Source organism: Idiotropiscis lumnitzeri, chromosome 11 (assembly GCF_059441095.1).
Source record: "Idiotropiscis lumnitzeri isolate Australia: NSW breed Sydney's pygmy pipehorse chromosome 11, RoL_Ilum_1.0, whole genome shotgun sequence".
Classification (NCBI taxonomy): domain Eukaryota; kingdom Metazoa; phylum Chordata; class Actinopteri; order Syngnathiformes; family Syngnathidae; genus Idiotropiscis; species Idiotropiscis lumnitzeri.
In genome coordinates this window covers 10573798-10587278 of record NC_142401.1, presented here as the reverse complement: position 1 = coordinate 10587278, position 13481 = coordinate 10573798, and the positions used below count along the sequence as shown (strand labels likewise).

General features: G+C 40.2%; 2 protein-coding genes across 2 annotated transcripts in view; both read right to left on the bottom strand.

Moving 5' to 3' along the window:
* Positions 1 to 1465, bottom strand: part of kcnb1 (potassium voltage-gated channel, Shab-related subfamily, member 1) — a 33899-nt gene extending 32434 nt beyond the window's left edge. The window contains exon 1 of the mRNA XM_088309479.1: positions 1189 to 1465. The gene's annotated coding sequence lies outside the window, so the exon portion shown is untranslated. The remainder of the gene's footprint in view (positions 1 to 1188) is intronic.
* A 921-nt stretch (positions 1466 to 2386) lies between these two features.
* LOC148327333 (prostacyclin synthase-like) lies at positions 2387 to 12511 on the bottom strand. Its single transcript, XM_088309741.1, has 10 exons — positions 12347 to 12511; positions 11842 to 11965; positions 10617 to 10792; positions 10391 to 10531; positions 8779 to 8891; positions 8522 to 8706; positions 4341 to 4509; positions 4036 to 4217; positions 3038 to 3189; positions 2387 to 2709 (listed from the first exon to the last, which is right to left on the bottom strand). The coding sequence occupies exons 1-10, from the start codon at positions 12415 to 12417 to the stop codon at positions 2553 to 2555; spliced, it is 1470 nt and encodes a 489-aa protein (XP_088165867.1). The 5' UTR covers positions 12418 to 12511; the 3' UTR covers positions 2387 to 2552.
* Positions 12512 to 13481: the final 970 nt, after the last annotated feature.

Below are 13481 nucleotides of genomic sequence, written 5' to 3'. Positions count from 1 at the left end.
TGTTGATTCCTAAAAACCTGCACATAGAATTGTGTACATGGGGAGGAGCTAGGTTTAGCCTGGGTTGTTGGCGGAAATTGCACAGTGTCTTTGTCACGTGGATGATTTTACTCTATTGACATTTTCAGACACTGGCAGAGATCTCAGTGTCCTTTTTCCTTTTTTTTTTTTTAAACAATTTTCAAATGTGTATGCAAAATTGAAAGATAATCTCATTTTGATGCAATACCACCCTACAGCACCGTAAATCATCAACAAGGATAAACACATTCTTACATTTGTGTAAATCTGAGTGTTATTACCTTTTTAACGGCAGAATTACTGGAAGATCTCTTATAATGGCTGTTGTTATATTGCGCAGGTGTGCACACAGAATGTCACCTTGGTTAAATAAAACTTCCTGACCAATCATACATCAATTTGAAGCCCCATCAAATCTGTACCCAGGGGAGAAATGGTAGAATCTGCGGCAATAAATCTGCCTAGTGTGCTTCATGCATGGCAGCCCTGGAGGGAAAACAGCTTCATCTTTCTTGATGTTTCCTCTTTAATTGTTTGTGTGCCAGTGGATCTTTGTCACGCGGCGTGGGTGGGGACACGCAGCGGAGCTGTCCAGTGCTGAATACCCCGCCCCCCCCACCACCACCACCACACACCCGTCTGTTTCCGTTACAAATACACACATCCTTGATGATTTGTTTTTGTTTGTTTCTCTCTCGAGAGAGCTCACACTTTGGAGGCCGGGCTTGCTTTGCGTTTCAACGCCGGTTTTTAATGTTGTTTTTATTAGTTTCGAGCGCGTCAAAAGTGCTTCCGGCTTGTAAATGCGATCGTCCGTCACTGTCACACAAACTTTCACACACTTGAGTCTCATTCTCACACGTATGACACTGTGAGGCTCCAACAAACGCACACTCACTACGAGGACGATATATATATATATTTTTTACCCCCTCCCAAGTAAAGCAGAACCTCCCGCCTATTTCGATAGAATCCCAAACACCTTACAATTAGACTATCCACCTATGACGATGTTTCGTGGTGTCAAATAATGTTGCAGATCCAAATAGTCTCCGATGCGTTTGTGCTCCATTTGGCGCATCGAGCCGAGCCCATTTATACATATCATACAGCGCGATAAAATGATGATATAAGCTTTGGTAATGATACACATAACGGTGGCAGTACCGTGGTGAGTTGTTGTTGTTGTTGGCCTCCAGTAGAGATGGAGATGCAGCACAAGAAGAAAAGGAGCCGCCGTCACTGGTCTACTCGAGCCGGGTTGCGATGCCATCCATTCCCGCCCTCCTCAGCCTCCGACATGTCACACGCGTCTAGCGAGCTCCACACGCCTCACTGCGCAGCATTCCTCGCCCGGCAGCCTCGTGCAACCCGGCACCGAGATCAACAAGTACCGGGGGGGTGCTCATTCGGAATCCGACCAGTGTTCCCAGTCCACCGCAACAGCAGCAGCAGCAGGAGGAGGAGGAGGAAGAGGAAGGGGAGGAGGAGGAGGAGGAGATGGAGGAGGTCTTCTCGAGCCAGGCGGCGCACCGGTCTCTTTCCACGGCACATCGGTTTAACTCTTTCTCAGCCTCACCCCGACACCTGAACGCACCACTGGTCTGTTTATTAACAGCCCTGTTGGGGAGGAGTAATTTTTTTATCTGGAATTATCAATTTATAAATGTTCTTTGTATCGTAAAATGTGGCTTGTTTCTTTTCAATTCGTCAATTCAAACAAAATTAAAAAATACTACACAATAGGCATATCGAACCCAAATAAAACATTTTTTGCAGTTTATTGATTTTTTTTAAGCGTGACTCATTATTTGACTGCCCCATTTCTGCTGCATTTTTCAAAGAGCTTGAGAATAAACTGTGCGTCACAAAACACAAGATTATATTTGATGGAGGAAAAAAAATGAACAATGAAATATTGGCTGGCAACCGGTCCGGCTTTAGCACTCCTGCGACCCGTGATGAATGGAAGTTTCACATCCAAGCCTGGACTGGCCATATTGCCAACTGTGCAGATGCCTGGTGGGCAGGTGTCAGGTGTTTGGGAATAATGCAATATGCTATTTCATTATTTTCCTCCATTTTACCCCAGGAGAGCAAAACATAAAAAAATAAATAAAATCTGACAGTCACCATTGATGCTCATTATCAAACGTATTATCGTGTGCAGATGATTCTTATTTCGCCAGTCAAATGTGACTGTAGCAAGTCTGCTGAAATAGAAGGCATTGCAGCGTTATTGCATCAAGTTCAGGTGAATCTTACGAAGCACATCAACTTTATTTTTTTTTATATATATATTCTAAAAGAATAAAAATTCTCATAATTGTTGAATGATGTGAATAAGTTGGGTAAGAGACAGGAATGTCATTCAGCATGACTCAATTTTTAATAATGCATTTTTTTGGTAAATTATTAAATATGTCAAACATGAAATAAGAGCCTTGTGACAACAACACAAAAAAATATATACAGGAATAATTGTGGAATAAATAAATATACACATATAAATAAAATATCCATTGATTAAATTAAGTTGAAGTCATTCTCTTCAGTCTGTAGCGAACTCGAAGATCGCCCTCCGGCTGAAGCATCCCGAAACCGTAGCGGCTCGGATCGACGGGCGGCACTTGAGCCTCTGGGTCGCACAGTTCCAGGTCCAGATGGGTCAGCAGCAAGAGCACAAATCTGGATGCAAACGAGGGTAAAGTTAAACGCACACTCTTTGGTGTTCAATCTGCTTCATGAAAATATATCAAGTGAAACATAAAAGCTCCCGCTATCGTCAACCTTTGAAGCCTCATTACCGCCCCACCGCCCCAATTCCGTTAATTACAAAATAGAAGGAATTACTCCAGTAAGGTCTGTCGACTGGATTGAAGTGATTCTTGGCACACGATTGTGATCTGTTAAGTCGAATGATGAAACTGCATATGCTTTGATGGTGATTATAAATCATCGCTCGACCTAATGCGTTGTACATACATGACAGCGCGATAGGCATTGCCACACTCACTTTTTAATGGTTGTCACTGCAAAATCTTTCCCCACGCACATATTGCTCCCCGCACCCCAGGGCATGGTGAAGTACTTAAGCCTGCTGCCATGCTTGTAGAAATCATCCTTGGCTGTCAGGTGTTCATTTAAGAAGCGGTCATACTTGAAAATCTGTCACAAAGGAAACAGGATTATTATTATTCATTATTTCCATTATTATTAATTGCGGTAGTAGAAGTAGATTAAAAAAAAATACTGTATAAATATTAGATGAATATTTATCAGAAATGTTATTACCACAAATATGTTTACTTATAATTTAATGTCACCAATTAATTTATTATGACGTTTTTTAGTATATGGATTTCATGAATGCTATTACACGGGTCAACAAATTTATTTACTTTTTTTTTTTTTTAAACAGACACTTTTCTAGATAAACTTTTTGCACTGATTCAGAATATTCCCTCGTTTTTTTTAATTATAGAACATGTTTTTCATTAATAATAATAATAATTATTATCATTATTATTATTATTATTATTATTATTAATTATTAATAATAATTATTATTATTATCATTATTATTAAATATTAAGCTCAACAATATGTGTTTTTTATGAAACATCATAACCATAAATTATACCGCATAGTAAAATCCATATTGCACAAGCCTTTATAGGTCAAACTTAAAAACAAAAAGTGTGAGAATATCTCCAAAATCTGATGGAAAGGTAGAGGAAAAAAAGTCAAGAATTTTTTTTAAATCTGTATCAAAAGTGCATGTTCAGAGACACATAAAGTCATCTCTGTTTAAAATATTTATTGCAGTATTATTTTCCCCAATTTTGTTATATTATCATACAAAATACTGTAGACATACTGCATTGTGCTAAATGAAATGTGCGTTTTGTTGCCACATGTTGGGCTACATGCGGTATTTTCACCCACTTGAGTTCCCAAATATAGTTCCTTGCCCTCTAAATGTGTTGTGGCACACACGACAGCACACGGTACCTGTGGTTCTTGGTGTATCTGCGGGTCCATTTGTGGGCTCAGAAAAGGAAAGAGACACACTTTGTCCCCCCGTCTGAGACGGTACTCTTGTCCATTGGCCATGTGCAGGACCTTGTCTTGCATCACGTCTCGGCTGATCATTGCAGCGGCTGTGAGTCGCAGGGTCTCTTTCAAAACGCTGTCTATAGGATGGATGGAGAGTTAACTGACTTGAATAATGTGTTGACAAACAAAAATGGCGAGACAGCTGAGATCACATGTGTGGTTTTCCGTCCGGGTGACGGTGGATGGTCGCCGCCACGTACCTAACACGGGTGTGCCGCGTGCCTTCTTCACTCGGGCCATGCTGGGGGTCTGCTGGGGGGAGCTGTCCTCCGGAGGAAAGCCTCTCATCTCTGACTGGACCGCTTTCATGGCCTCGGGGTGAGTGAGCAGGAAGCCAAGGAGCCAAAAGGCTGCTGGTCCAGCATTACACTGGATGAAAAAAAATATGTCAAGGTATTGACATTTCACTCAGGACATTTTTAGGTGCTTTAAGGTGACCTAGCTCGTTCTTTCCTTTTCTTTCTTTCTTTCTTTCTTTCAACAAACGATAACATTCTTCAAAAACAAATGATCACCATGAAATATGTATTGTTATATATTTTCCATGACAAATGGGGGGAAAAGATGCATGCATTGAAAAATGATCAAAAACTAAACACACTAAGAGCATGTATTTTGCACGTTTGCACGTATTCTTTCCATTTTTAAACATCATTTAGTCATACATTTATCTCGTTAGGAAGTGAGTGGTCCTATGTGCCCCCCCCAGACACACTCATGAAAAAACGGTGGCCCTCTCCAGCATTTAAGATGCCCATTCCTGGATTATACATTGACTGGACACTTGATTAGGTACACCACACAGGAATGGACAATCAAAAGAGAACCCAAGTATCCTTCTTAAGAATCCAGCACATGGCACATACGAGTGTACCTAATGAAGTGTCTGGTGAGCCGAAGCAGACGGATTTTACACCGCCAACAGCCTCGGTAGGAGAGACACCTGAGCCTGTCAGACAGTAATAGCTCAGGGTTAAGGGAAGCGTTCCTTTTCACCTCTGCACATCTGAGCACCGCCTGCCAGGCCAAATGGGCACAAGCCGCACCACTTTGTCCCCATAGTCTCGTTACATCCCCAGGTAATGACCATCTGATCATGCCGGCAGACACGCAAAACAATTCGGCTGGGATGACGTGTGGCTGTGGGTGACCTGTTGGATTTTTTTCATGATACGATGGGCAATTTTTATTAAAGATGATTAGGTCATTTTTTTGATGGGAGCTGTATGCCACTGCTGGCCTGGAGCTATTACGGCAATCGGACACAACCTTCACATCTGTTCTCCTGACCACCTGCGTTTTTAATATAAAACCCTCAGATAGGCTACTTTCTTTTATTGCCTGGTGTGCTTTTTTGTGCTAAGCTGCACAATGACAATTAGTCTGTGTTTCAAAAAATAAAAATTACACTTGGGATAACATTTTAGTAAGCACACATGGAAAGGCAGATCAACAAAAACAACAATCATGCTGTTTCCTTGGCAACGTGTTATTTGCTGAAAGTCATCTTGAGGGTTGGGTCCAATCCAACTCAACAATGTTCCTCAATGTCTGGTCCGTGGACCTCTTGTGGTACCCACAAACTCCTCCAAGTGCCAAGTGGTCCGTGGCTAAATTTTATTTCATTTTTCTGCATACTTTGGAGCCTATTTTCCACGGAATTGACATTTATTTATTTATTTATTAATTTATTTTTAGGTATGCAACTGCTAAATCATTTTACCCCCCCCCCCAAAAAAAAAAAATTAAAAAAAGGAGAAGCTCTGACCTAGACTGCCTGTGTTCTGCACTGAAATATTAATGATGATGATGATGAAAACTCATGTTTCTAAATAATTTACCACTTTAGGACTAAAACGTGTTTGCCAGTGATTGTGAGTCCCTATCAGGTGCGTGTGCGCGCCCCCCGTATGCGTGCATGTTTTCGTGTGCGGTTGCTTGCCCTCAAAAGGTGAAAGCCGCAGTTGAATCCATTTTCAGTGCTTATTTGTTTCAGCATTGATCGTTCGCAAGTGTCAAGCACACTTCACCGGGTAGCTTTTTTTGCACGACGACGACGACACGGGTTTTCACACACACTTCTGCTTCTGCTTGCATGTGACACATTTCACTACACCTTTCTAGCCTCACAGCTAATCCCTCTATTCTCTCTGCAGGGATTGCTCCACTTTCCATGCCAGACTGTGTGCTCCGGGTATCCCAGCAGGCATGATGGAGAACAAACAAACAAGCAGGAAGACTGACTAATGGTCTCCCCCCTGACTTGCGGGGCATGCCAGATCTCCCACAACCAGAAGGGTGACTTACTGAGGGTCTTTCCTCACATTGCACAACATCATTGTTCCGGTGGGGTTTTTAATGAGGGGTGTGAATATGTTCTGCAGCAGTAGAAGTGAGCACAATGTAAGCTTACTATCGCCACCTACTGGTCATATGAAGTAGTAAGGAAGTTTCACACTTTGAAGCGTTTGAGCATTTATGCAATATCCTTGATTGTCCAGCACTATTGGAATTGGGGTTTCTAGTACTTTCAAATTTAGACTTCCCAAAAATTCTACAAATTAATGTATTGTACTTTACTTTTAGCATGCTAATGTCAACTGGTTCACAGTTTTACCTCAATAATCAGATGTAGTTGTGCTATTACGATGCCATAGTTCTTCTAAATCGATCTTAAGATGAATATCAAGTTCTTTGAGTATTTATTCGAGGCTACTAGTGCGTGACATGCTTACTAGTTAGGAGTAGTAGTTTACAACTAGTACAGTTTAATTGAGCTGTAGTAGGTCAAAAGTAACACACTAGTAAGACACAGTCGCTCTACTTATGCATTGCCTTTTCTAGTACAAAGAGTGTACTAGTACATGGACTTTAAAATGGATATCAAGTCATTTGAGCATTTCTTTGATATCACTAATTAGGTAGAAAGGTCAGGTACTAGTAGACTTTTTGTCCTCACTAGTAGTGCAACTTTGGTATACTAGTAGGACAACTACATGTTACTAGTGAGGCCTAATTGTGCACTAGTAGACACCAGGGTGCTACTAGTGCTAATAGTGACGTTCTAAAATTATACTAGTTAACACTTAGCGTGCTAATGTCAAATAATTCAGTTTTGCCTTACTAGTAGAAAAATGTTGCTCTTCTAGTACACTACGTTGTCCGATTAGTGAGGACGAAGCACAGAATAAATTAAAGCAAAAAGGCCTAATTTATGGTTTATGTTGCAATAAAAAATGCAATTTAGATAAATGTTGGTAAGTAATTCACTGTGCATGCACGTTCAAAAGAAGACGAGGCGTGATATCGAGGAGTAAAAAAAAAAAAAAAAAAGTATAAGTATAAGTCTGATGTACAGGTCCAGGCAGGTTCTTACACTAACTGCCGTCAAGGAATCTTTTGGCCCGGCCTTTTTTCTTTGTTTCCTAAACGCCACAGAATTCTCACAGATAGTTTGGGTGTGCCGAGTTGTTGGATGTTCCCGCAAATAATTTTGGTTTATTTTGTTTCATTATTAGCCTTGCAATTGACTGTCAAGAGTCAACAAGGCGAACAATGCCTCTTGCGCAATGTGAGCTCCAACTTCCCACTGACCCTGCACAAGATAAACAGTCGAAGATGGATTTGTGAAACTAAATCAGCAATATCAGCAGACTGATGAAAACTAATCTACAGGCAGATTAATTTCCCTCTATGTCATGTAAGCTCTTTAAGCTTCAGATCCGTTTGCACGTTGATTCACAGCAATCGAGCTGGCATGTGTAAATACCTTTGAAACAGATTATACAAGCACAACAAAAACGGTAATTGCTTGCAATTGCCTGTATTTTAGTTTGTTTGTCTTTCTTTTTTTTTTATTGTCATCGCCTTAACTAAACTGTGATTTACTAACTTCACGATGAGGTGGAACAAATGAAAAAAAAAAATCCGCAAAACATTCTGTGGTGTGCATTTTGTTAACACAGTACACGATCGTGATGTGGCATTGCTTCTGCTATTATTTTGGTGATGAGCAACCTCACTGTTTGGAATTGTGGCCAAAAAGTTTCACCTTAGTTTCGTCAGTCCATAACAAAATGTTGATAACACATTTGAGAAAATGGCATGAAAAGTCTGCAAGAACAATTGAAATTGATTTGGGGTTAATCAGAGATACATTAAACGGCAGTGTCCAACATCCATATCCCCACTTATAAGAGGGCGTGCACACTTTTGCAACTACATTTATTTCGCATATTTTTATTTCCCTTTTTTTTTTTTTTTTTTTTTTTTTTTAAGTTGGTCTCATTTTGCATTTCAACATGAGGTGTTGAGACTTTCTAGAACGCTGCATGATTCTTGTACATCTGGGCCAGTAAAAAACAACAAAACAAACTCTCACCTGTGTAGTCCACAGCTGCAGCAAAAGAGCTCTTTTCTGCATCTCAGCATCCACTCCTTCTTCCTGGAGGAAGCGCTGGTAGCTCCACTGCCAGGACCTCCACTCAGCATCCCCATTGTTCTTTTTGTTTGGAGACAGCAGTTCCCACAGCCGCTCCCGTGATGAGTGGGCTGCCCGGCTCTCCCCTGTCACACAAATTTGACGTCAACCCACCCATATAAAGTCAGAAAATAGTCACGGGCGATTGTGAAGCTCACCTCCTTTGAGTGAGCAGCGAGCCAGTTTGGAAAGAAGATGGTCAAACTTGCGGAATTCTCTGTAGACTGCTGTGACATCTTGCGTGCTGTCAAACAATGTGAAGTGGACGGCTCTGGGCACAACAACAACCACAGCAGCACGACTTCAGTACGCCATGTATTGTGTACTCCAACAGTGATACTTGCAGCACAAGTTCTACAAAACCAATGCTTTGGCCGGAGTAATTTTGTAACACCCGACTCACTGCTTTCACTCAATTTCCAAATGATCAACACACAACTTGCAAAACTATACACAATTACACTACAAGAAAACAGTTTTAGATAATTAGGTCACTTTGCAATCAGCCTGAGTACTAAAAATAAGCCCCAGGTAAGCTGTCGATGAGGAGTACAATGGAGGGAGCAGGAAGAGTGACACGGGTGAGAATTAGATGAGGCCGACGTGGAGGTGAAGAAGCAAAAGGGAGAGGAGGAAGAGGACAAGAAGGTGACTGAGGAAGGTGAGCACAAAATAGAATTACTGAGCGACCATAGTGAAGCATGTAATCAAAAATGGAATGAACTGGAGTTTTTCTCCCCACGCTATCACTCAGTGAAGTTACTGTTTCTTTTGTGTGTGTGTGTGTGTTTATATCAATATTGATTTAATTGAAATTTGGATCTCTGTGTGTTTACAGAACTATGACAAAAGTATGGCCTAAAAGTGACATTGTCCACAGAGAAAGCAAAAGCCCCATTTTCCAGTCTGATGTGTTTTGCAAAAATAACCAGAGGATATAAAAATGTGATTAAGCCTGAATGACTTTTAGATCTTATCACAGCAGGCTTCATCAGTTTATGCAAAAGCTAGAAAAGACCGCTTCACCCTGAGTCGTCTGTGTCTCTTCAATCAAAGACGCTACGTTATCGAGATAGATTGTAAAGTGTGATCATTCGGTTCGATTCGATATTCATTTTTTCTATGAAAACTTCTGATTCAAACCTGTTTTTGTCACACCCCTAGTAGTACCCTAACCCCAGTGGTGCCTTGAGATTCAAGTTAAATATATTCCGTGACCATGTTTGTTTCTCAAATAATCTGTTTTTCATTGAAATGTATGGAAAGGCCATAAATATGTTCCAAAGAAAAGAAAAAAAAAAGGAAAATAGTACTCTGTAGTAGCTGTCAAACTCCGGTCCTCAAGGGCCATGATCTTGCATGTTTTAGATGTTTTCCTCCCCCAACACACCTGATTTAAATAATCAGCTCATCAGCAAGCGCTGCATGAGCCTGATAACTGATCATTGTCTGTTGTGTTCAAATATTTGCTGCTTAAAGCACAATAACACTGTCACATAGATGCTAATCGTTAGCCCGTCTATGGTGTTTTACATTGTTTGTTAGCATTAAGCTAAGTAGACTTTCCTAAGGTAATGCTATATGGCACACTGATGGGACAAAGGCAATGATATATTTAGCACACAAAAATAACAGTCGTTAATAAACATTGGTGAGGCCTCTGCCTGCCAAGAAAAGTCATTTCGGTGCAAATATAGAGGTCGACCAGTGTCAGATGGGATTAAGTACTGTATTTCTCTCATGTGTGTCTTTATCCAGAGGCGAGGTTACCTGAAGAGGAGGCTGTAGCATAGGCTGAAGAGTCCCTCTTTTCTCCACTCCGATTGGCCGGACAGATCACTTAACAGCATCTCCCGAAGGCGAGCGCTTATTGAATCATTCATCTCGGACAGACAGACACCTCGAAAATGTCTACAGGCCAAACATCAAACATGATTCTTAGCGAGATTCACACAATTACAACACTCCAATTCCCATTGAGTGAATCACTGATTACGTTTCCATAAACATCCTCTCTGCTGCGGGCTCGACGCCTGGCAGCTGCAGATCAAAAACTCTTTTTATAAGCTGCTGTCGGCTGCGGCTGAAGTCCAGGCGGACGTTGTCATGAAGCACTTCATCGAAAGAGTGCGGGTCTAACAGCACCGTCACGTAATTGCCCGCAACGCACACCTGGAAGCACATAGTTTGGCATTGACTCACTTTTGTTTTATATGCGATTGCTTCTGATCACAGAAAATGAGAATGAGCTCACCAAGAAACCAACAGTTATGCAACCGGTAATGCATTTTATTTATTTTATTGTTCTTTAGTTTGCGTTGCTTGGGTGTGCCTATTTGTTTAACGCCTGATGCGTTCTGTCTCAACATATCCATGATCAAAGTCTACAGACTGCAGGCATTCAGGAATAGAAATCCGTTTCAGTGCCTATTGTATTAACGGATTAAGGAGGATTTTTTTTTTTTTTTTTAATGGGTGCGGTAGAAAAATACAAAATGAATAAAATAAAAGTTAATTATGGACATATTTTTCTATCTACAATGATAATTTTATTTTTTATTTTTAAAAAGTTGCAAACTACATTGTTTTGACATTCACTCCCTTTAAAGTTATGTGAGTTTGCATTATTTGGGACATGCGTCATGAATTCATGAAATCTGATAATAAAAAAAAGATGCTGTGATGGAATTATCATGTCATCGCAATGTTGTGATATAAAGTGTTGCGTTATTTTTTGTGAAATATTGTGATGGTTACTGGATCACTCTTTGAAATTGTAGAGCATAGGTGTCAAACTCAGGCCCGCGTGCAAAATTTGGCCCGCAGTGTCATTATATTTGGCCCGCGAGGCTTTACCAAATATGATAATAGTAACATTCTCTATGATGATAGTAATTTTAAAAACTAAACATTGTATTGCATTAATAAAACCACTGATAATTAAAAAAAAATAGCAGTTATATTGTTTTTAATAAATTAAATTCTGGCTTTGTTCAAGTTTTACTTTTTGGCCCACTGCGTATTTGAATTCGACACCCCTGTTGTAAGTATGCATGTCGTATGCAATACCAATATACTATCTTGTGCAGGCTCTAACTGACTGCATAACATCTGTCTCTATATTTTGCAATATACTTTTGTTTTCCTGTTCCTGTTACAGCTCCACTTTTGCAAACCTGCAACTCTCTCAAGGTTGGAAATTCCACCATAGATTTACTTACGGTAAACACATCCCCGTGCTTCTCTTTCATCCCGGACAAAAACTTTGCGACATCCTTTTGGAATGCGAGCGCGTGTCCCAACCATGGGATGACACCTTTATCCAAAGGCGGCTCATTTTCGCGTCTGTGTCAAACAAAAAGAAAGACAAAAAAAAACAAAAAAAAAACAGGGCATTATGAGACGTTCCACAAGACAAATTGAAGTTGTCGCATGACTTTGCTCAACCAATTTGCAAGAATGCAACTGATTTTGAATGTTGATTGTCCCACTGGATTGTTTTTCGGCCTATCAAAACAAAGCTCGTTTGTTTTAGAATTAATTCAATGCTTCAACCGCTATCGTTGCTCGAGGGCTGTCCATGTTTTTTCTCGATGCATTTGCCTCTACATTACCGCCTGCTGCACACTACAATATACGTGTAGTAACATGTACTAAACTGTTAAAAAAGTTCCAAAATAAATCACAATTTCTGCACATGTGTAAATGAATGAATGGAAGACTTACCTGGTGCGAGGGTAGTAGAGAAGAATTAATATGAGGACACATAGAAGCAGTGAAAATAGCAGCCATAACATGTCTGTGGAGTGATACTCGTCCTTCCTCCGGGATAATGTACTCCATAGCCAGAGGTGACTGATTTATGTGTGTTCGCAAACTGGCTTTCTTTCTTGTCAGGGGGCGTGGAAAGGTGTGGCTGCTGACGCTGTCATGGCTTACAAAATGTAACACAAGTCCAGCAATGAAATATTCCACTGAGGCAATATAGTGAAATCATTGATTAAAAAAAAAACGGAAAAAACGTTATGTAATATTCAAATTTTAGTGCCTGCTTGGGGAATTATATTACTTTGTTTCCTTTGTTTCCTTGTTGGAAGAAATTGTGCCGCGTCAAAATTTACCGTTACAGCTGCCAGGTACGTTTGTTTTAATAAATAATAATAATAAAAATAATACAATCCTTATTTCGCGACTTGATTTTCTTGTTTGTTGAAACCAGTTTCTGTAGTGTGGTCATATGATAATCACAATCGCTTGTCTTGTTGATGTTGCGACTTGCATATTTCCAGGCAGGCGTCATTCGACTTCTGTGACGTCATCGCTTCAACGTGGCGAAACGGACTATATTTAGGATTTCACAGTCCAGATGAGCACGTATATAGGCAGGAACATATGATGACACACAGAATGGAACCTCGGGCAATGTCTGACGTCACTACACACCGTATCCAGGCGAAGTTGTTTTGTTTATACTCACACTGCATGTGACACTATGAGTAAGGAGAATTTATTATTGTGACATATTTAAATACAACCATAATACACGTTTATAGGGTACTGCCAGTTAGCTATATTTCTTTATGAACCGCCGTTACATTGACGCAAAATTGTGGTTGCTGTGTCTATTGCTCCAGCAGAGGGTAGTAACGCACTTTTGGAAAGCCCGACCTTTGAAATTCCTTTGAACAGTCAATGTGTTTTTTTCAGTAGTGCTAAGTTTGGATCAAAAAAAAAAAAAGTGTCCTGTATTATCTGCAGCGGTAATTAAGCAGTTTGTTCCCATCTTAAAATTGGTTCAATATTTTTTTTTTTAGGAATTGTTTCAAAGTTTTTGTAATTCATTTTAATAAATGTAGTTAAA